At 39.8% G+C, this 22988-nt stretch overlaps 1 pseudogene and 1 gene segment (V, D, J or C); both read left to right on the forward strand.

Moving 5' to 3' along the window:
• Positions 1–4781: 4781 nt before the first annotated feature.
• Positions 4782–5253, forward strand: LOC129675544 (immunoglobulin heavy variable 7-4-1-like). The segment is given in 2 exon segments: positions 4782–4827; positions 4907–5253. Coding segments are annotated over 2 exon segments (393 nt in total).
• Positions 5254–12534: 7281 nt separating this feature from the next.
• Positions 12535–12998, forward strand: LOC129675551 (Ig heavy chain V region 186-1-like; annotated as a pseudogene).
• Positions 12999–22988: the final 9990 nt, after the last annotated feature.

Raw genomic sequence — 22988 nt, forward strand, 5'->3', positions numbered from 1 at the left:
TATATATATATATATATATATATATATATATATATATATATATATATATATATACTAGAATATATATACATATATATATATAGAATATATATATATACTAGAATACTGCCGTATATATATATACATATATATATATATATATATATATATAAAGAAAAATTAAATCACAATACTTAAAAATAGATGTGTGTAACTACAACATATTTCCATTTTGTGATAACCTAAGTCCTAAAGGGCTGGGAGGAACTGAATAACTAGGCTGCATTTAGTATTCGGAGGTTATAATGCCTCCTGATGTTAAACGGGTTAACTGAGTGGCCCCAATCTACTCAATGTTCATAATATCTCCCATGTTGTGAAAGAATATTTTTGCAATCTAGTTCTTTTCAGGTCACACTCATGCCTGTATAGAAGTCCAATAAATCATTGCTTCAACAAATAATATCTGAATGCAACTGATTCTTTGTTCTGATATTGGAATTCTAACTGAGATGAATAGACTTTTTATGAACCTCCAGGGAAACCGACAAAATAATTAGTAATAATAATCAATAATCAATTAATAATAAATTAATAAATATATTTTTAAAATAAAATTATAAATAAATAATAATTAATATTGATAAAGTTAATTGAAATTACTCTATGACATTTCAATCTTATTTCTTGGAGTCTATCCAAATACTTAAATTATCATATACAACGAACTTGCTTCTACTTAATACAATGCTGCCTATATACTTATTGAATAAAGAATTCAGTATTTTAAAGTATTCTCTATTCATAATATCATTTCCACACAGCCTTAAAAAAGGCACTGCAGAAATGTTATTATGATCGTCAGGGATGACAAATGAGGTAAGCTCATGTAGCTCAGTAACACAGTATTCAACTAACACATTTTGGGTCCTGGGTTCAATACAAGATCACAAGAAAGAAAGAAAAAAGAAGAAAGAAATAAAAGAAAGAAAGAAAGAAAGAAAGAAAGAAAGAAAGAAAGAAAGAAAGAAAGAAAGAAAGAAAGAAAGAAAGAAAGAAAGGAGAAAGAAAGGAAGGAAGAAAGAATGGAAGAAAAGAAAAGAAAAGAAAAGAAAAGAAAAGAAAAGAAAAGAAAAAGAGGGAAGACAGTTCAATAGGTAAAACATTTATTGCACAAGCAAGAGACACTGATTTTGGAACCCAGATTTCATGCAGCAAGCTTGGAATGGCTGTGGATATTCATAATTCCAGCACTGGTTGGCAGACACATGGATCATTGAAGCTTATTGGCATGATGGTTAGGCCTCATGGAAGAACTTCATGTTCAGATAGAAACCCTGTATCAAAGACATGTTTTCAGGTGGTGGGTGAACAACAGGCAAGGTCCAATGTTAGTTCCTATATATGTCTATACACACAAGCATACTCACTTGTGTGCACACAGCCACAATACTTAAAACAACACACACACACACACACAGAGGAAAGAGAGAGAGAAAGAGAGAGAGAGAGAGAGAGAGAGAGAATGTGCTTGCAGAAAGGGTGTCAATACTCAATGCAGAGTTAGTGTGTGATCCATTATTAGGCTATTGTCGTGTACCATAAATAGGGAAGTTCAAACTCTTACAAGAATATTTACACAGATAGTCAGTGCCTGATAATCTATGATACTCTACCACAAATGTTGAAAGACTGAACATGCCAACTATTCCCGAAAAGTGCCATGTTGTGATCGCAATATTTGACATTCATGCAATGATTTCTATGCTACAATGTGGATGAGTCTGGAGATTAATAGTGAAAAAAAAATATCCCAGCCAGGGGTCTTTTCTGAGAATGATATTCCAACCAAGGACCAATCATGGACATAACCTAGAACCCCTGCTCAGATGTAGCCCATGGCAGCTAAATATCCAAATGCATTTTCTAGTAAGGGGAACAGGAACTCTCTCTGACATGAGCTCAGTGGCTGCCCCTTTGACCACCCGTTAGGGGCAAGCAGCCTTGCCAGGCCACAGAGGAGGACAATGCAGCCAGTCCTGGTGAGACCTAATAAGTTAGGGTCAGATGGAAGGGGAGGAGGACCTCCCCTATCAGTGGACTTGGAGTGGGGCATGGGAGGAGATGAGGAGGGAAGGGTGGGAATGGGAGGGAACTAGGGAGGTGGCTACAGCTGGGATACAAAGAGAATTAACTGTAATTAATATAAAAAATAAAGGTTTTAAAACAGTGGAAAAAAAAGGATAGAATGTAACTTTATATGTCATGTTTCATCCCCATAAAATTCAAGGCTAGATAAGTCTATGGAAAGTGGCAGAAAAGGAGGACTGGGAACATGGAATGTGAATATGGGATGTGTTATATTCTATAAGTTTGAGACAATGATAAAACACAGAAAGAGCAAAGAAATGCATTTCCAACATTGTGAATACTATAAATTGAAGGGTACTGTCTAACTAAGTTGTTACTCATTTGAATTTCACACAAAAATTGAGCATGAAAACAGATGTAATGAAATGAAAACTAAGGCTTCAGTCAAGACAAATGAACCTATGGATGGTAAAGTGAATATATCAGTGGACAGAACAGGGAGAATCACAGAGGACAACAGAGACACAAAAACCATCTCATATCCTGTGTGAGGCATGGGGAGACGAACCCAAGACCATCACCCTAAACTATGTCACTGCTTGTGACACATCTGTGCCAACTCAGGAAAAGTTCAATCACAGGGAAATTGTAGCATCTGTCACAGGAGAGGGTTCTGCTCACCCAAAACCATGCCTGCCCCATTGCCGCAATAGTTGACAAGGGCTACATCTAAATGCTCCTGGTAGATCAGCTGCCTCACTTGCCACAGAAAGTCATCTAACTTGTGGAATCCACAGGCCAATAGAAGAGGAAATCAAGATGACATGATTTAGAGGCATAATCTGAAATCATCAGAAAATTGTAAATTCTACAATCATATCTTTTCCAAGTCTATATCAGGAGTGGCTTTGAGATGGGGACTTTATAACTGTCAAAGCATGCACAGGAAGACACCATGGTGCTCATACCATCAGGGTGGAAGGCTTGTCATTCTGCAGGGAGTCAGGGACACATCAGGGGGCACCAAATCTCCACAGTTTCACTTGTATCTCTGAAGCAGGTGCACAGAAGGCCAGAAAACATTTCCTGTCTGTCCTGGGCTTCCTCTCTCTGCCCAGTATGCAGAAGAAACTGCAGGACAATGAAAGTGGCAATTTCTGACTTCCTTTGACAAGTAACACCTGTGCTAGCAGAACATGAATGGTGCAGTACAAAAGCCTTGTCTGCATGCACAGCACTCTTGTACTCATTTCTTGCATTTCCTGCGTCACTTCTACTGTTTTTGTTTTGTACCCTATTGTAATTGTCTTTCCATTGTCCACAGTACAAAACAGTACCAAACACAGTACACATTCAAATAACACTGTTTAACCCTGAGCCAAATGTAAGACATGCCTACTTTCACCCCCTGTTCATAATCTAGGTTCTGCTTTCTTCTTGAACTGTATCACTTAGTGTTCTGTTGCTCTTTGTGGCTCATGATGTGCACTGATGGAAAAGTGTCAAATGTGGAAATAAGTAGAATCAGATTTCTCTAATGATGAAACCAGTGCCATGAAGTTTGGAATATAAAAGAGAAGAAACGAGATTGAAATGAGAAAAGGTTTTCATGGGAGTTTACATTATCAAGAATGGATGGTTTATGCTAAAATTTCTTCATATTTGAGCACAGAAGTTGTCAATTACAGAATTCTAAGAAATCAATATTTTATACTATGGTGTGATATTTTTCATATATATTTCTTTATTATCAAACTATTCTTTCTTTTCAATTTTGTACTATTTTAATTACCTGCTTGTGTCTTTGTGTGGGCATGTGCACATTGGTGAAGGTGTCCAAAGAAGCTGAAACATCTGTCTCCCTGAGGAGTTGCAGTTTTAGGTAGTTTTGAGCTACCTGATTTGGTTGCTAGGAATCACACTGAGGTCCTTTGGCAAGCAGTGCATGTGTTTAACCACTGATCTATTTCACCAGCTCTCCAAACTATTCTTGTTATAACATTTGCTTCACCATTTTTACTGAAATGACATTTTAATTTCATATGAATATAAGTACATTATTCTCCCCAAGCCTTCTCTCATAACTCCTTGCACTATTTCATATTTACAACGTCTACTACACGACTTATATAAATGGAAACATACATTTTAAATAGAAATATATTTTAATTTTACAAATTTCACCAAGAATGGTCAGACACTGATATGGAAGTGCAGAGGACCCTAAGAGTTGAGGACCAGCTCCAATTTACAGGCAATAGGCCAGGAAGTGCTGGTACAGAGGGCAGTGTCCGCTCTAAAGATGGAGTCATTGATTCTGAGCACAGAGCAGGACAGCCACCTTATGAGTGGTCAGCATAGGCCACTGTTGCCCTGTTACACATATAAAGTTCAGGGTAGAGCACTGAAACTGTCAGGTGCATGGTTGAGAAAAATCACTCTGCAGACCCAGCTCAAGCATAGCCATTGGGAATAACAACCAGCAAGAAGACATGAATACCAGATACTAAAAGGCATAGGTTCAGCCATCCATGGTCACAAATCCTTGTATGTCAATTTGTATATCCGGTTTTGATCATTATGAGTTAGTGAGCACAGCCTTATGCAAATCTGTAGAAGACTTTGGACTAGAAAAGTGAGGGTCTCCTCATATACCAGCAAGGGAGTGCCTGGTTAGTGTCAAGGACCACAGAGCCCACACATCATACATCATGTATTGGGTGTGGAAGTTCCTCTTCTTGATGGCAGCTGTCCAAAGTAAGACATTGGAGCCAAGAGCTTCAAAGGAAACTGAGGTAATTCCAAGACATCTCATTTTCCTTTGTTCTCTCCCCAGGTGTCCAAGCCCATGTCCAGTTGGTGCAGCCTGGGTCTGAGCTGAAGAAGCCTGGAGAGTCAGTGATGATCTCCTTCAAGGCTTCGGGCTACACTTTCACAGACTATGGAATGAACTGGGTGAAGCAGGCACCAGGAATGGGCCTGGAGTGGATAGGTTGGATCAACACTTATACTCAGAATCCAACTTATGCCGAAGACTTCAAAGGGCGGTTTGTCTTCTTTTTGGAAACCTCTGTCAGCACTGCCTATCTGCAGATCAACAGCCTCAAGAATGAGGACACGGCTATGTATTACTGTGCAAGACACAGTGTGAAAACCGCATCCAGAGTGTGTCAGAAACCCTAAGAGGAAACTTTTTCTACTGTGGCAGACAGCATCAGAACAAATAATTTTATCTTGATCTTTGATTAGGATTTTGAGGTTAGCATAACAGAAAACTGGTCTCTACTTACCTACAGAATATTCTAACTGGCGTCCTGAGAGACCATCTCCAAAAGAAAAAAAAAAAGGGTAACTGACCATTGTGTGGAAAGTTTTGCATTGTATAAAACAGTGTTATTATAAGAGATATAAATATACAGTCACTAAACTGACCACAAACAATTCTGAAAACAGTATTTTTGAAAGAGCAACGTAAGACTCTACCATGCTCTCAGAGAAAACGAAAAATCCAGATATCTACAGGCTTACAAGAGAGGTGGGGAGATGAGACAGAACACAACTGCAATGGGAAAACTTAGCCTACAAGCAGCCAGCGTGGACAACAGATGATCATAGACACCCACTCCTGCAGTAGGTTTCTTTACATGACTCACAAAAAATGCAATTGCATATAAATACCATGCATATTCCAGGAAGTGAGTAATTGAAGATTCTCAGTGGTATGTTACAGTTAAATGTAAAACAAACCAACTAACAAATGGGTCTCAGTTTAATCCAGTCATTGGTTTGCCATTCCCTCAATCTCTTCTCTCGTTCTCATTTTTGTACACAGACAAATTTTGGGTTCACGGTTTCATAGGTGGTTTGGTTTGTTTCATAGGTCCTCCTCCAACCCCTAAAAGTCCCACCTAACCAAAGAAAGTGAAAACTTCAGCCTCTATACCCTCCACTCTTAGAAGTCTCAGCGAGGGTCACTCCCCTAGAGTCCTGGGAGCTTCCCCTATACTGTGAGATACTTCACCACCAATTTCTGTTCTCTCTCCAAGCAGTCCTCCACAGGCTCTAACCCTACTCTCTCCTCACCTTATCCCCATGCTTGTTACCCTCCACACCCTTCTACCAACTTCCTCCCTTCATCTACTTCAGATGTCTATTTTATACCCCTTTCCGAGTGAGATTCCAGCATCCTCCCTTGGCCTTACCTGGCTCCTTTGGGTCTGTGGATTGTAGAATGCTTACCTGAACTTTATGGTTAATATCCACATATAAGTGAGTATATAAAATGCTCATGTTTTGCATCTGGGTTACCTCACTCAGGATAAGGTTTTGAAGTTCCATCCATTTGCCTGCAAATTTCACAATATCTTTTTTTATTAAAAGATGAGGAGTATTCTATTGTGTAAATGGCCCAACTTGAGACCCACCATGGGGAAGAGCCAAACCTTGACTCTATTAATGATACTCTGCTCTGGTTGCAGACAGAAACCTAGCATGATTGTTTTCTTTTATACTTCATCCAGCAGCTTATGGAAACAAATGCAGGGGCCCACAGCCAAAGGATAGGCAGAGCTCAGGGAGACTTTTAGAAGACTCCTGTGCCTAATGGGGCTTATAGAGACTGAACCAACAATCAAAGAGCTTCCATGGACTGGACCTGGACCCCCTACACATATGTAGAGATGTGCAGCTTGTTCTTCATGTGGGAACGCTAGCAATTGGAGTGGGATTGTCTCTGACTTTGTTGCCTGCCTTTTTATCTTGTTCCCCTAGCTAGACTGCCTTGCCTGGCCTCAGGGGGGGAGAGGATGTACAAGTCCTGCTCTGACTTGATGTGCCAGGGTGGGTTGTTTCCCACTGGGGCCTTCTCCTTCTCTGAGGAAAAGTGGAAAAGGAAAGAGGGAGAAGGGTGTGGGCTTGGGACTGGGAGCAGAATGGGAGGCATTCCATCAGACTGTGTAGTGACTGAATAAATTAGTTCATGAAAAAAAATGAATATTTGCAGAAATCATAATGGAATATGAAAGAAATGTTCAAGAAAAAGAATAAAACCTAAAAGAAAATCTTGATGTAGCAAAAGCTAAATTTGAGTCTTGAATCAGAATTTTCAGATCCTGCAGGTGACACATTCTTGTCATGATCCAAGTTCTCCTGCCTCAAGCCAGGGTTTCCTATATATTCATGGTCAATTGTCAGTTTCACTCTCAATGGTTATTAAACCTTTCTAGCTTTCATGTCCAGGTGAGGTTAGGAAATTTGAAAAATCCATCTTGATATATTTTCAATTGTGATTTTCTTTTAGGTTCGTATGTTTAAGTTACAAGTTTAGTATTTGCCTCTAAAGAAGCCTGATCCTGTTGTGAAAATTCACAAATTCCACACTCATAAATTCTTTGTCTATTTTAATTTATTTAAATATTCTCTATATTGTCTTATTTTCTAATAGGAAAGATTTGGTATATTGACACAGAAACATAGCATTCAATTTTCAAATACCCCATATTTTACATTGTGATTTGTGGAAATGTTGTGATTGATTACTCTTCCTGAACATGTGAGATAGCTGGTCACTTATTAGAGGGAGTTCACTTCTCCAAAGCAAAAATTGTGCGAAAAGTAATGTGTGACTTTTTGGTTCTGTTGCTCTCCTTGTGGAGCTCCTGTCCGCTCCAGGTCTTTCTATCAAAAAAAAAAAAATCAACAACAAATAAACAAAAAACTGGGCACAGGGGTCTTTTCTGAGACTGATACTGCAAGCAAGGACTATTCATGGAGGTAACCTAGAACCCCTGCTCAGATATAGCCCATGGCAGTTCAGTGTCCATGTGGGTTCCAGAGAAATGGGAACAGGGACTGTCTCTGACATGAACTGATTGTCCTGCTCTTTGATAACGTCCCACTGTAGGGGGAGCAACTTACCAGGCCACAGATGAAGACAATTCAGCCATTCCTGATGAGAACTGATAGACTAGGATCAGTAGGAAGCAGAGGAAGACCTCCTCTATCAGTGGACTGGGTGAGAGGCCTGGGTGGAGAAAGGGGAGGACAGCAAGGATTGGGAGGGGAGGAATGGAGGAAGCTACAGGGTGGATACAAAGTGAATAAACTGTAATTAATAAAAATATATATGAAAAAAGAAAAAGTAATAGCAGTGCTGTTACAACACAGTAAATGTATAGCCTGTTTGCCACGGATCATTAGATTTCAACTTCCATTTTAATGACATTTTAATATAAATACATGGCTCTTAAAATTAATTTTTCAGATTAATTAATGTTTATTCAATTTGTATCTCATCAGTAGCCCTCTCTGTCGTTCCTCCCAATCCTACCCTCCTTCCCTTATCTTTTCTCATGTCCCTCTACAAGTCCACTGATAGAAGAGATCCTCTTCCCCTTCCAGCTGATCCTAGCCTATCAGGTCTCATCAGGACTGGCTGGATTGTCCTCCTCTGTGGCCTGGCAAGGCTGCTTCCCCCTTTTTTTGAGGGGGGGAGGTGGCAAAGAGCCAGCCACTGAGTTCATGTCAGAGACAGTCCCTGTTCCCCTTACTAGACAACCCACTTGGATACTGAGCTGCCATGATCTACATCTGAAAGAGGGTTCCAGGTTATATTCATGAATGGCACTTGTTTGGAGTATCAGTCTCACAAAAGACCCCTGTGCCCAGATATTTTGGTTCTTATGCTTGCCTTGTGGAGCTCCTGTCCTCTCCAGGTCTTACTATCTCCCCCTTCTTTCATAAGATTCCCTGCACTCTGCCCGAAGTTTCCTTAGGAGTCACAACATCTCCTTTGATATACTTCTGGGTAGTCTTTCAGAGGCTCTCTGTGGTAGGCTCCTGTCCTGTTTCCTCTTTTCTCCTTCTTCCCAAGTCCATACTGTGTGTGTCTTTCTGATTGTGGGACAGCTCACGCAGGATGATCCTTTCTAGTTTCCACCATCTACCTGCAAATTTCATGATTTCCTTATTTTTCATTGCTGAGTAATATTCCATTGTGTAGATGTACCACAATTTTTTTATCCATTCTTCAGTTGAGGGGCATCTGGGCTGTTTTCAGCTTCTGGCTATTACAAATAAAGCTACTACAAACATGGTTGAGCAAATGTACTTATTAAGTACTTGAGCCTCTTTTGGGTATATGCTTAAGAGTGGTATGGCTGGATCCTGAGGAAGCGCTATTGCTATTTGGCTGAGAAAGTGCCAGATTGATTTCTAGAGTGGTTGTACAAAGTTTACATTTCTACCAGCAGTGGAGGAGGGTTCCACTTTCTCCACAACCTCTCCAGCATATGTTGTCTCTTGAGTTTTTGATCTTGCCCAAATCCAATTAAGAAATGGGGAACAGAGCTAAACAGAATTCTAGATAGAGGAATATCGAATGGCAGAGAAACACTTAAAGAAGTGCTCAACCTCATTAGCTATCTGGGAAATGCAAATCAAAACGACCCTGAGATTTTACCTTACACCTATCAGAAAGCTGTCTTTCTTAAGCAAGCCTTTGCTGGTGGACCCAGAGCTCAGAGATTCACCTAGTCTAGCAAGCTGGCTCGCTCCAGTGATCTCCTGTTTACTACAGTGTTTAGATTGCTGGTGGTAGCCTGACTAGCACTGATGTGTATTGTGAGGCTCTTAAACCTGGTCCTCCTGCTCATGTTGCAAGCACACTATCCAGAATTATCTACAGTTCTTCAGCCCCTCCTGGAGTTTCTTGTGTTTATTTATTGCTGTACTTTAAACAGCATAATACATTAACTTTTACTGCTTCATGGTTATACTTTTGTGGTGATTTTCTAATTAACTTATATTTCATGATTATATGAATTTAAAATGTAGAAATATAAAATTATTTTGTTCTGAAAAAAAGAGAGATAATCCAAAAAAATGTGTATATCTGCAAATGAACAGCCTGTGATGTTAGCACACCTTGTCCTGTTTCTGTACAATGAGTAGCAGGACATGGTTCTAAGTCTGAATGCAAATTTCCTGGAAAAATGCTCAGAAAATTTACCTAGTCTCTCAGTACACATGGATTTCTTGGTAAACCCAAAATACTTACAAGGAAATCAACATGTTTCTTGCTTCTCTGGGTTGCCCCTCCATCTGAAGATTTCTTTGGGATCATTTCTACATTTAAGGTTGTAAGAATATGCATTATCATGAATGTGAATACTCTCCGATGTAATTTTGTTTGTAATATGATGCAAATATTAAGAACAAAAAAAATAATGTTTCTAGTGAATGCAGATAATTCTGTTCATATATTTGTTTTTTTATTCATAGAATTTGATCATCCATCCTTCAGTTTGTCTTTTCTCAAAGAGGAAATGCAACCTCTGACCTTGTGGCCTAAGTCTAGTGTCAGACTTTCACATGCTGCTCACTTATTGCTCATCTGTCTCTCTGGCATGGGCTTGGGAAATTCTCAAGGTATCTACACAGGTGAATTACCTAGGATTCTTCTGTTGTTCTTTATACATGGATTTCCTAGAGAAATGAAGTGTAAACAATTAATCTAGAGAAAAGAATTCCATGTTTTCCTGTGGATGTGAAACAGCATTTGCTCTGCCACCTGAGGACTACAGTCACCATGATGATGTGTAATGTTGCAGAGAACTACACATGGGGCATTCTGTTGTCTGTTACCGCTGGTGTACAATGCTTTCTCTCCCACTATTCATGTCTGTGTGACTATTCATGACTGTGGTCAGCTTGGACCTGAATACTGCTGCATTTAGGAAGCTCTTTCCATAAAGATCTCTCTAGTTCCTATAAAGTAAAAAAATATATATATTCTTTTTTTTTCCTCACTTTTTTGTTAAATAATGACTGATGTGAGAACCACCTTCCTACTTAAAATTCACCCACAGCTGTGTGTTCCTCCGTGGTTATTCTTGAGGAGGTAAATTACCCACTTGCTCAGCATACATTCCTTCTTCAGTGCCCGCATGAATGATATGGTCACACGATAGTGTCGGCATTTAGAGCACGAATGTCAGCCATGTGTAGGGCTCCATCCCATTCCTTGAATCCTCTCAGAGCTTCGTTTTAGAGCCATGATCATGGGTTTGGGATGTTTGGGAAAAGGAAGGATAACCACATAGCAGGAAGGTCCCCTGGTCCTTCAGAGATTTCTGCTATTTGTGGTTGTATGTTACAAACAGCTACAGAATGAATGTTCCTGCAGGGCTTATACAACAAAGACATGACTGAAGTACATTTGACCTCCACAGGGAGCACAGTTGAAATCCACTCACAAACCCAGAGTACAAACAACAGAGACCATCAGTGCACAGATCACAGGAGCAGATGCAGACATATTGAGGACCAGCCATTATTTTCTCTATGGGCTTCTTCTCCTTTCCTTGGCTTCTCAGAGATCCTCTTTACATTTACTAGATCTAGTAATGTGTGATGTCTCTGAAGAATGTTGGGTTCAGGTAGTTTCCTTTTAAATACTTGAGACAAGGTCTCACATAAACAAAAGAAGGAATTTCAATTGTCGGTGCAAACATCCCTTTCTTGGTCACAGATTCTCTAGGTGATGAAGTTCATATTAACTGGTGATCCTGATCCCCTTAGACTCAGGACAAAGACTTGCCTTGACTCCCTGATTAGGACAGGGTTTTCGGCTCAATGGAACCTTGATGGACCTGAGGCCAACAGGTTTAGTTGGCTACATCCACTATGAGTTCTGAAATCTTTACTTCTCCAAAGGACTGTGCACATGAGGCTCAGATCTGCCTCAGTGTTATTTTTTAAGTAATTCATTTCTTCACTCTACTGTCTTCATCATCAATCAGAATATGTACTTTTTAAACCTCAAATTCTAATTCCAGGGTTCAAACACTGTGTAGATCCCAGGGATGGCTGCAGCTGTGGCCTCTGCAATGGCCGTGGAAGAGGGTGTAAAGGGTGAGTAAAGTTCCCTGGAGGAAACTTCACTGTCCACTGCATCCTGCAGAACTGGTTCACTTGCGAGAACTTCAGCGATCTTGGACACATCAGAATACTTCAGGTCCAGAGTGTAATTAACAATTTATCTTAGATCATCTTTTCCCTATTCATAGACATTCCTTGCCAAGCTCTGTGTCTAATCTGAACTTCTGTGACTAACAGGTAATATTCCTTTTTGAATGCATTAACTTAGAAGATCCCTAGTTTCAGGTTGGGATTCTGTTTTAAATTGAGAGATTAAGGCTGAATGTTTAATCCATGGGGTCTACACAGGTCACAGGAAGTTTATTTCCTCAGACAGATTTAGGACATGGGCCTCAGCATCCTGCAGGCTGACCTAAGTATCTTCACCTCTTCTCCTGCTGTACAATGTCCTTAGCTAAGAAAGACCTGCCTTATGAATATACAAATGACAGAAGTCCAGAGTAGTGAATACAGGGATGGCCATAGCAAAGAGCACCATATCATCACTGTCTTCTCCACAGTCACTGAGCCCCCTAGGTCATCAACATGAAATGGAGCTAGGTCATCCTCTTCCTGGTGGCAGCAGCTACAGGTAAAGGGATCCCAAATTACAGGACTGAAGGGGAGTGGGACACACACTCTGACAATGAATCCTCTCTGCCTTTCTCTCCACAGGTGTCTACTCCCAGGTCCAGCTGCAGCAGTCTGGGGCTGAGCTGGGGAGGCCTGGGGCCTCAGTTAAGCTGTCCTGCAAGGCTTCTGGATACACCTTTACTGGCTACTATATGAACTGGATGAAGCAGAGACCTGGACAGGGGCTGGAGTGGATTGGGTGGATTGACCCTGGAAGTGGCAGCCCTAGCTATGTCCAGAAGTTCCAAGGCAAGGCCACACTGACTGTAGACACATCCTCCAGCACAGCCTACATGGAGCTCTGTAGCCTGACACCTGAGGACTCTTCGGTCTATTACTGTGTAAGAGATAAACACAGTGTTGTAACTATATCCTGAGTGTCTCAGAAACCATGAAGGAGCAGGAAGCTACCCTGGAACTGATGGACAGAGAAGATATGCCTGAATGTTTTCTTAGAAATAATCATTCTGTGTACCCATGTGTTTCAATTCATAGTCTTGTTGGGTCATTGTTAGGTTTTCTGAAGGAACACTGGGAATAAAGTGATGTTGAACCCCTAGAGCACACCATATCTTGACTAGCTCTTTACAAGTGGACACCTCCGTTGGCATGCTTATTCCTTAATAAAAGAGAAAGGACATACTGTGGTAATACACTTGATATAAATATCTTTTAAATATAAGAGACTCTTAACTGTTGCTGGACTAGCTGTGAATAAACTATAATATAAATGTCACAGTAAAAGCCAAATCAACAGCATGTGAGCAAACAAAAGCCCCTTTTCACAGCCCAAGATGATTTGTCTAAGACTTGATCATGGTGGATGTTTTTTAATATGTTCCTTGATTTGGCTTTGCAAGGAAATTATTGAGCATTTTTACATTAATGTTCATAAGGGAGATTGGTCTGAAATTCCCTTTCTTTGTTGGGTCTTTTTCTGGTTTAGGTATCAGGGTGACTGTGGCCTTATAGAATGATTTTGGCATTGTTCCTTCTGTTTCTATTTTTTTTTTTTTGGAAAAGTTTGAGGAATATTGGTATTAGCTCTGCTTTAAAAGTCTGGTAGAATTCTGTGCTTAAACCATCTGGCCCAGGGCTCTTTTTGTTTGGGAGGCTTTTGATGACTGCTTCTGTTTCATTGGGAGTTTACAGGATCATTTAAATTGTTAACCTGATCTTGCTTTAACTTTGGTAAGTGGTCTCTATCAAGAAAATTATCCATCTCATATAGTTTTCCAAAATTGTAGCGTACAGGTTTTTTAAGTATAACCCAATGTTTCTTTGGATTTCCTCAGTGTCTGTTGTTATACACCCCTCCCTTCATTTCTGATTTTATTAATTTGGATAGACTCCTTCTGTCTTTTAGTTATTTTGGCTAAAGGTTTTGTTTGGCCCAGAATGAGCCTAATTTCCAGAAGTGATGAAGAGAACTCAGGAGACCAGGTCTCATAGATGCAAAATCAATCACAAGAGGTTTATTTAAACCATTGCACAATGGGGTCCCCAGGACTTCCCAGAAGGCATCTGGACCAGCATCCCAGTCGCCAGCTGCAGCTGGACTTCCTAAGCTGGCAGCTGCAGCAGCACTGAGCTGGCAGAGCACATCAGTCCTCCTGCATGAGAACAAGGGGAACCAAACCAGAGAGCAGAGAGTCCGGATACCCTGATCCCTGCCAAAGTGACCTGCTTGAGAGTGAGTGTGCCCTTGAGTGTCTGCAGAGCCCCAGATCCTGGGTCCTTCTAAAATAAAAGCCAGGCATCAGACCCCTCTCACCCACATACCCATTGTGGGAAACAGGATCACTTGGGACATTGAAGCCCCTGCTCTGCAGGTCCAACTGATGAGTTAAGGCAGTTAATACTGAAAATTGTGCAGCGACCATCACTAGCGCCTGCTAAATATACAGTGCATGCACAAATAAACACCTAGAAGCCTGCAAGACAGAGCTCCTCCCACACACTCAAGGGTTCAACATTCTCTATCACTCAATCCCTCAAGACACACTTTCACGCACACACACACACACACACACACACACACACACACCCCTGCACATGCACACATGCCTGCATTTCCCTTCTGCGCCCACATCCTTTCCTCCCACAGGTACAGATAGTGCACCAATGTACGTGCTTCCTGAAGAACTCTCCAGACGCCAGAAAGAGACAGTACCAGTCTGAACTGCAGAATCCAGAAACAAACAGGGAAGGTTTCAGATAAGCCAATGGCCAGGGGTAGGCAAAAGAACACATCCAACATAAATCAGGACATCATGACTTCACCAGCAACCTCCAAAATTGATGGATACTCCAATTCATCAGAAGCACAGGAAAGTGACTTTACAGCTATGCTTACCCAATTATTTGAGGCTCATAAAGAAGAAACAAACAATTCTCTCAGAGCAATTGCCATGCAAATTCATATAGTTAAAGAGGAAATGAACAAATCTATCAAAGGTTTGGCCAGTCAATTGGAGGCAAAGAAAGAGGAAATGGACAAAATTCTTAAAGAAACACAGACAAATTTGGCCAAAGAAATAGAGGCACAAGTAGAGATACAATTAGTGGCATATAGAGAAAAAAAAATGAACAAAAAAAAAAAATAGAGTCCATTGTAGAGAGACAGGAATCCACATTTAAACAAATAAAGGAAATGGTGTAAGGCATGAAAACAGAGTTAAAATCAATACAAAAAAAAACACAAATCGAGAAAACCCTGGAGCTGGAGAACTTTGAGAAAAGATCAGGAACCACAAAGGTAAGCATCACCAACAGAATACAAGAGATGGAAGAGAGAATCTCTGGAGTGAAGATATGCTCGCAGAAATCGATACTTCTCTCAAAGTAAAGTAAAATCAGAGAAGTCCCAAACGCAAAATACCCAAGAAATCAAGGACACCATGAAAAGACGAAATGTAAGAATAATAGGAATTGATGAAAAAGAAGAATCCAGGCTCCAAGGTCCAGAAAATATTTTCAAGAAAATCATAGAACAAAAATTTCCCAACTTAAAGAAAGAGATGTCAATAAATATACAAGTGGCCTACAGAACACCACATAGACTAGACCAGAAAAGGAACACATCATGTCACATCATAGTCAAAACACTAAATCTACAGAACAAAGAAAAGATATTAAAAGCAGCAAGGGAAAAGGCCAAGTAACATGTGAAGGTAGACCTATCAGAATCACAATGGACTTCTCATCAGAAACTATGAAAGCCAGAAGGTCCTGGGCAGGTGTCATGCAGACTCTAAGAGAGCACAGATACCAAACCAGACTACTATACCCTGCCAGGTTTTCAATCAACATAGATGGAGAAAACAAAACATTCAATGACAAAACTAAATTTATGCAATATCTACACAGCAAACCAGCCCTACAGAAGATACTAGAAGGAAAACTCCAATACAATGAAAACAACTTCACCTGAGAAAACATAGCATACAGATAAAATCCCGACAAAATTTAAAGGAAAACAAGCAATGAAACACAGTAAGACCACCGACTCCAATGTAAAAGGAACTAACTGTCATTGGTCACTATTATCTACCAATGTGAATGGAGTCAACTCTCCAATAAAAAGACACAGACTAACAATTGGTAGAAAACAGGCTCCAACATTCTGCTGCATCTAAGAAACGTACCTCTGCAACAAAGACAAACACTACCTCAGAGTAACCAGCTGGAAAAATGTCTTTCAAGCAAACGGACCCAGAAAACAACCTGCGGTAGCTAGCCTAATATCAAGTAAAATGGACTTTCAACCAAAATTAATCAAAAAGATGCGGAGGGGTTTTCATTTTCATAAAAGGGAAAATCCACCAAGAGGACATCACAATTCTGAACATCTTTTCCACAAATACAAGAGTACCTACATTTGTAAATGAAACATTATTCAAACTCAAATCACACATCAATCCCAAAAACTTAATAGAGGGAGATTTCAACACCCCACTTTCACCAAGGGACAGATCATCTAAATAGAAGCCTAATAAAGAAAAAAAAAAAAGGCAATTACATGGGTCCTAAATCATATGTACCTAATAGATGTCTACAGAAATTTTCACCAAAACACAAAAGAATATACCTTCTTTTCAGCACATCATGGAACCTTCTCCAAAATAGACCATATAGTTGGTCACAAAGCAAGCCTCAACAGATACAAGAGGATTGAAATAATCCCATGTATTCTATCAGACCACCATGGACTATAGCTGCACCTCAACAACAATGGGATTAGAAAAAAGCCTACAAGTACATGGAAACTGAAGAACTTGCTGCTCAATGACAGCTGGGTTAAGGAAGAAATAAATAAAGAAATTAAAGAGTTTCTAGAATTCAATGAAAAGGAAGGTACAACATACCCTGTTTTATGGGACACATTGAAAGCAGTGCTCAGGGGAAAATTTATAGCACTAAGTGCCTTCAAGAAGAAATTTGTGACATCTCATACAAGCAACTTAATGGCCTAACTAAAAGCCCTAGGGAAAAAAAAAAAAAAAAAGCAAATACACCCAAGAGGAGCAGACTGCTGGAAATAATCAAACTCATGGCTGAAATCAATAAATTAGAAACAAATAAAAATATTCAAAGAATCAATGAAACCAAGAGCTGGTTCTTTGAGAAAATCAACAACATAGACAAAACCTTAGCGAAACTAACTAAAAGACAGAGAGAAACTTTCCAAATCAGGGAAATCAGAAATGAAAAGGGGGACATAACTACAGACAGTAAACAAATCCAAACAATCATTAGATAGTACTACAAAAGCCTATTTGCCACAAAATTCAAAATTTAAAAGAAATGGACAACTTTCTAGATAGAGTCCATCTACCAAAATTAAGTCAATATCAGGTAGAAAGATTGAATAGTCCTGTATCCCCCAATGAAATAGAAGCAGCCATCAACAGTCTCCCTTCCAAACAAAAGCCCTGGGCCAGTTGGATTCAGTGCAGAATTCTACCAGACCTTCAAAGAAGTGCTAATACCAATTCACTCCAAAGTATTCCATAACATAGAAACAGAAAGAACATTAGCAAACTCATTTTATGATCCACAGCCACCTTGATATCTAAACCAAACAAAGACCCAACAAAAAAATATAACTTCAGACCTATCTCTCCTATGAACATTGATGGAAAAATACTCAATAAAATCCTTGAAAACTGACGCCAAGAACACATCAAAGATATCATCCACCATGACCAAGTAGGCTTCATCACAGGCATGCAAGGGTGGTACAACATACAGAAATCCATCAATGTATTCCACCACATAAACAAACTGAAGGAGAAAAACCACATGATCATCTACTTAGATGCCGAAAAAGCATTTGACAAAGTCCAACACCCACTCATGTTTAAAGTATTGGAGAGATCAGGGATACAAGGCACATATCTAAACATAGTAAAGGCAATATACAGCAAGCCTATAGCCAACATCAAACTTAATGGAGAGAAACTTAACTCAATCCCACTGAAATCAGGGACAAGACAAGGCTGCCCACTCTCTCCATGTCTCTTCAACAGAGTACTTGAAGTCCTAGCTAAAGCAATAAGACAACTAAAGGAGATCAAGGGGATACAAATTGGAAAGGAAGAGTTCAAGTGTTACTATTCGCAGATGATATGATAGTATACATGAGCAACTCCAAAAATTCAACCAGAGAACTCCTTCAACTGATAAACACCTTCATCAAAGTGGCAGGATACAAAATCATCTCCCAAAATCAAAAGCTCTCCTGTATACCAAAGACAAAAGGGCCAAGAAAGAAATCAGGGAAACAACACCCTTCACAATAGCCACTAATAACATAAAATACCTTGGGGTAACTCTAACCAAGTAAGTGAAAGACCTGTTTGAAAAACAAAAACAAAAACAAAACAAAAAAAAAAAAAAACCTTTAAGTCTCTGAAGAAAGAAATTGAAGAAGATCTCAGAAGATGGAAAGGTCTCCCATTCTCATGGATTGGTAGGATTAACATTATGAAAACGGCCATCCTGCTAAGAGCAATCTACAGATTCAATGCAATTCCCATCAAAATACCAACTCAGTTCTTTGCAGACCTTCAAAAAGAGATTCTTAGCTTCATATGGAGAAACAAAAAACCCAGAATCTCCAAAACGAAACTGTAAAACAACAGATCAGCTGGAGGTATCTCCGTCCCTGATCTCAAGCTGTACTACAGAGCAATAGTAATAAAAACTGTGTGGTGTTGGCATAGAAACAGAAAGGAGGATAAATAGAACTGAACAGCAGACCCAGGAATAAACCCACACACCTATTAATACTTGAATTTTGACAAAGAAGCCAAAACCATTCAATGGAAAAAAGATCGCATTTTCAGTTAATGGTGCTGGTCCAACTGGATGTCTATTTTCATGTCTACATGCAAATAGATCCATTTTTTCACCCTGCACAAAACTAAAGTCCAAGTGGATCAAAGACCTCGACATAAAACCAGATACTCTAAATCGGTTAGAAGAAAGGTGGGGGAGAGCTTAGAACTCATTGGCACAGGAGACAACTTCAAGAACAGAACACCAACAGCACAGACTCTAAGAGCAACAATCAATAAATGGACCTTATGAAACTGAAAAGCTTCTGTAAAGCAAAAGACACTCGTCAGAACAAAATGACTGCCTACCAACTGGAAAAGAATCTTAACCAACCCTATGTCTGACAGAGGGCTGATATCCAGCATATATAAAGAACAAAAGATGTTAAAAAGCAACAAATCGAGTAATCCAATTAAAAAATGGGGCACAGAGCTAAACAGATAATTCTCTTTAGAGGAATATAGAATGGCAGAGAAACACTTAAAGAGATGCTCAACCTCCTTAGCCATCAGAGATGCAAATCAAACCGACCCTGAGATTTCACCTTACACCCATCAGAATGGCTAAGATAAATAACTCAAGTGACAACATATTCTGGAGAGGTTGTAGAGAAAGGATAACCCTCCTCGATTTCTGGTGGGAATGTAAACTGGTACAACCACGTTGGAAGTCAATCTGGTGGTTTCTCAGACAATCAGGAATAGCGCTTTCTCAAGATCCAGCTATACCACTCAAGATTCAGCCTATACCACTAGGCATATCCCGAAAATTTGCTCAAGTACACAATAAGGACATTTGCTCAACCATGTTTGTAGCAGCTTTATTTGTAATAGCCAGAACCTGGAAACAACAAAAATGCCCCTCAATGGAGGAATGGATACAGAAATTGTGCTATTTTTACATAATGGAATACTACTCAGCAATCAAAAAAGAAGAAATCATGAAATTTTCAGGCAAATGGTGGGATCTAGAAAAGATCATTCTGAGTGAGGTATCCCAGAAGGAGAAAGACACACTTGTATAGTCCTCTAAGATATGACAAACATAATGAAATGTATACACCTAAAGAAGATAAACAAGAAAGAGGACCCAGGGTAGGATCATCAATCCTCACTTAGAAAGACAAATGGTATGTGCGTTGGATGTAGGAGAAAACAAGTAACAAGACAAGAGCCTACCACAGAGGGCCTCTGAAAGACTCTACCTAGCAGTGTATCAAAGCTGATACTAAGACTCATAACCAAACTTTCGGCAGAGTGCAGGGAATCATATGAAAGAAGCGGGTGTTAGTATGATGTGGAAAGGATAGGAGCTCCACAAGGAGCAAATATATCTGGACACATGGGTGACTCTCCATCAAGGACTATGCATGGATATAGCCTAGAACCTCTGCTCGGATTAAGCCTGTGGTAGCTCAGTAACCAATTGGTTTCCCATAGTAAGCAGAACAGGGATTATTTCTGACAGGAACTCAATGGCAGGCTCTTTTACCTCCTAACCCCTCCAAGGGAGGAGCAGTCCTGCTAGGCCACAGAGGAGGACTTTGTAGCCAATCCTGAAGATACCTGATAAAACAGGGTCAGATGAAAAGGGAGGAGGTCCTCCCCAATGAGTGGACTTGGAAAGGGGCAGGGAGGAGATGAGGGAGGGAGGGGTTGGGAGGGAATGAGGGAGGAGGATACAGCTGGGAAACAGAGTTAATAAAATGTATCTAATAAAAATGAAAAATGAAATATAAAAAAAATGAAAAATAAAAATAAATCAAGCAAAAAGAAAGAAAGAAAGAAAAAGCTGTTTGGAATGTTTCTCTTTTTGCTAGGATATTTCTTTTCCTACTGGAATTAATTCTCGTACGTCATTATTATCCCTCCTTATCGAAGGTGTGTGAGAGAGCAAAGACAACACAATGTATGTAGGACAGGGAGGTCATCACAGGAAGTGAGCAGACTGTGGGATAGGAAGAAGCTGGACTAGCTGGTTGTGCAGGAAAGGCAAGTCTCTAAATAGTCAGGTGGGTCTTTTCTGTGAGAAAACGCAGGCCTGGCTGTTGGTGGAAAAAAGCAAGTCCTTGAGGATCTGGAGAGCAGGACATGGCAGGGAAAAGGCAGTCCTACATGGTACCTTAGGGAGAGCACAGAAGTGATGACACTGTCTTCGTGTTGGGGAGAGTTTAGACTGCATGGTGCACGGGAGATGTCTGCTCTGGAGAAGCTAAGTGGAAAACACAGGTCTTCAATCTGTTCTCGTTGCTGAATAATTAGTGATCTCAGATAGTACCTATATTTTGTGATGAATTTGTTTTATATTCTTGAGAGTCAAATTTGAGTTTATGCATGTTATACCATAATACTGAGCTATGGCCTCAGCCTTATGTTCATCCTTAATTCAATGTAGGATTGACTATTCACTGCATCTTTTACAACATCCCCTGAAATTATCATATTTCAGTTTTTATGTCTTTTTTTAATTTTTAATTTTAATTGTATTAATTACAGTTTATACACTTTGTATCAGAGCTGTAGCCCCCCTCCCCTAACCACTCCCAATCCGACCCTCCCTCTCTCTGGGCCTATGTCCCTCCCCTAGTCTAATGATAAGGGAGGTCACAAAATAATGAAGATTATTACAATTCTTTTTTTCCTTTGAAATGTTTAATTAATTCATGGCTCTGTATCCACAGTCTCATTCTTATTCTCCACCACAGATGCTCACAAACTCAGAGATTTACATATTCATCTGTGTAGAAATACCACCTTGCTCTCTCCGTAAATATATTTTAATATCACTTTGAGGAAATTTGTAGACCTGGCTACCTTGTTGCAGATTAATAAGTATTTGGTTAGATGAAACCAGCTCTTCCTTGACAAATTCTCTCCTCTGGAACCAAAAGATCGGGTGATGCCATAATTCTTTTTCCTTTTCTTTTCTTTTTTCTTTTTTAATTGTGGTATATATACACAATGGAATATTACTCAGCAATAAAAAAAAAAAAACAAGGAAATCATGAAATTTGCAGGTAAATGGTGGGATCTGGAAAAGATCATCCTGAGTGAGCTATCCCAGAAGCAGAAATATGCACACGGTATATACTCACTCATATAGACATATAATATAGGATAAACCTACTAAAAACTGTACACCTAAAGGAACTAATCAAGAGGGAGGACTCTTCCTAAAATGCTCAATTCCTATCCAGAAAGGCAAAGAGGCTAGATATCAGAAGAAGGAGAAAAGAGGGAATAAGTCAGGAGCCTGACACAGAGGACCTCTGAAAAGCTCTGCCCTGCAGACTATCAATGTAGATGCTGAGACTTATGGGCTACCTTTGGGCAGAGTGCAGGGAATCTTAGGAAAGAAGTGGGAAACAGTAAGATCTGGAGAGGACAGGAACTCCACAAGGAGAGCAACAGAACCAAAAAATATGAGCACAGGGTCTTTCCTGAGACTGCTATTCCAACCAAGAACTATGCATATAGATAACCTAAGACACCTGCACAGATGTAGCCCATGGCAGTTCAGTATCCAAGTGGGTTCCATTGTAATAGGAACAGGGACTGTCTCTGACATGAACTGATTGGCCTGCTCTTTAATTATCTCTCCCTGAGGGGGAAGCAGCATTACCAGGCCACAGAAGAAGACCACTCCTGATGAGACCAATTGACTAGGATCAGAAGGAAGGAAAAGAAGTCCTCCCCTATCAGTGGACTTGGAGAGGGGCATGCATGCAGAGGGTGGAGGAAGGGAAGGAATAGGACGGGAGGAGGGAGAGAACCACAGGGGGGTTTCAAAGTGAATAAAGTGTAATTAATAAACAGTTTTATGTCTTAAATACGTACAAATGTATTTGATAATATCTACTAAGACAGCAGAGGAGTTTACATGTACAAACCACAATCAAGTATGTCTCCAAAGTTGTATTATTTATAACTATAAATTCTTACTAGGTAACATTTCTTTTTCTTTCATCTTTCTTTTTCCCTTTTGAGACAAGGTTTCATATAGCCTAATCATAAACCAAACATATG

The sequence above is a fragment of the Psammomys obesus genome, unplaced genomic scaffold, assembly GCF_907164565.1.
Source record: "Psammomys obesus unplaced genomic scaffold, mPsaObe1.curated_primary_1811, whole genome shotgun sequence".
Taxonomy (NCBI): domain Eukaryota; kingdom Metazoa; phylum Chordata; class Mammalia; order Rodentia; family Muridae; genus Psammomys; species Psammomys obesus.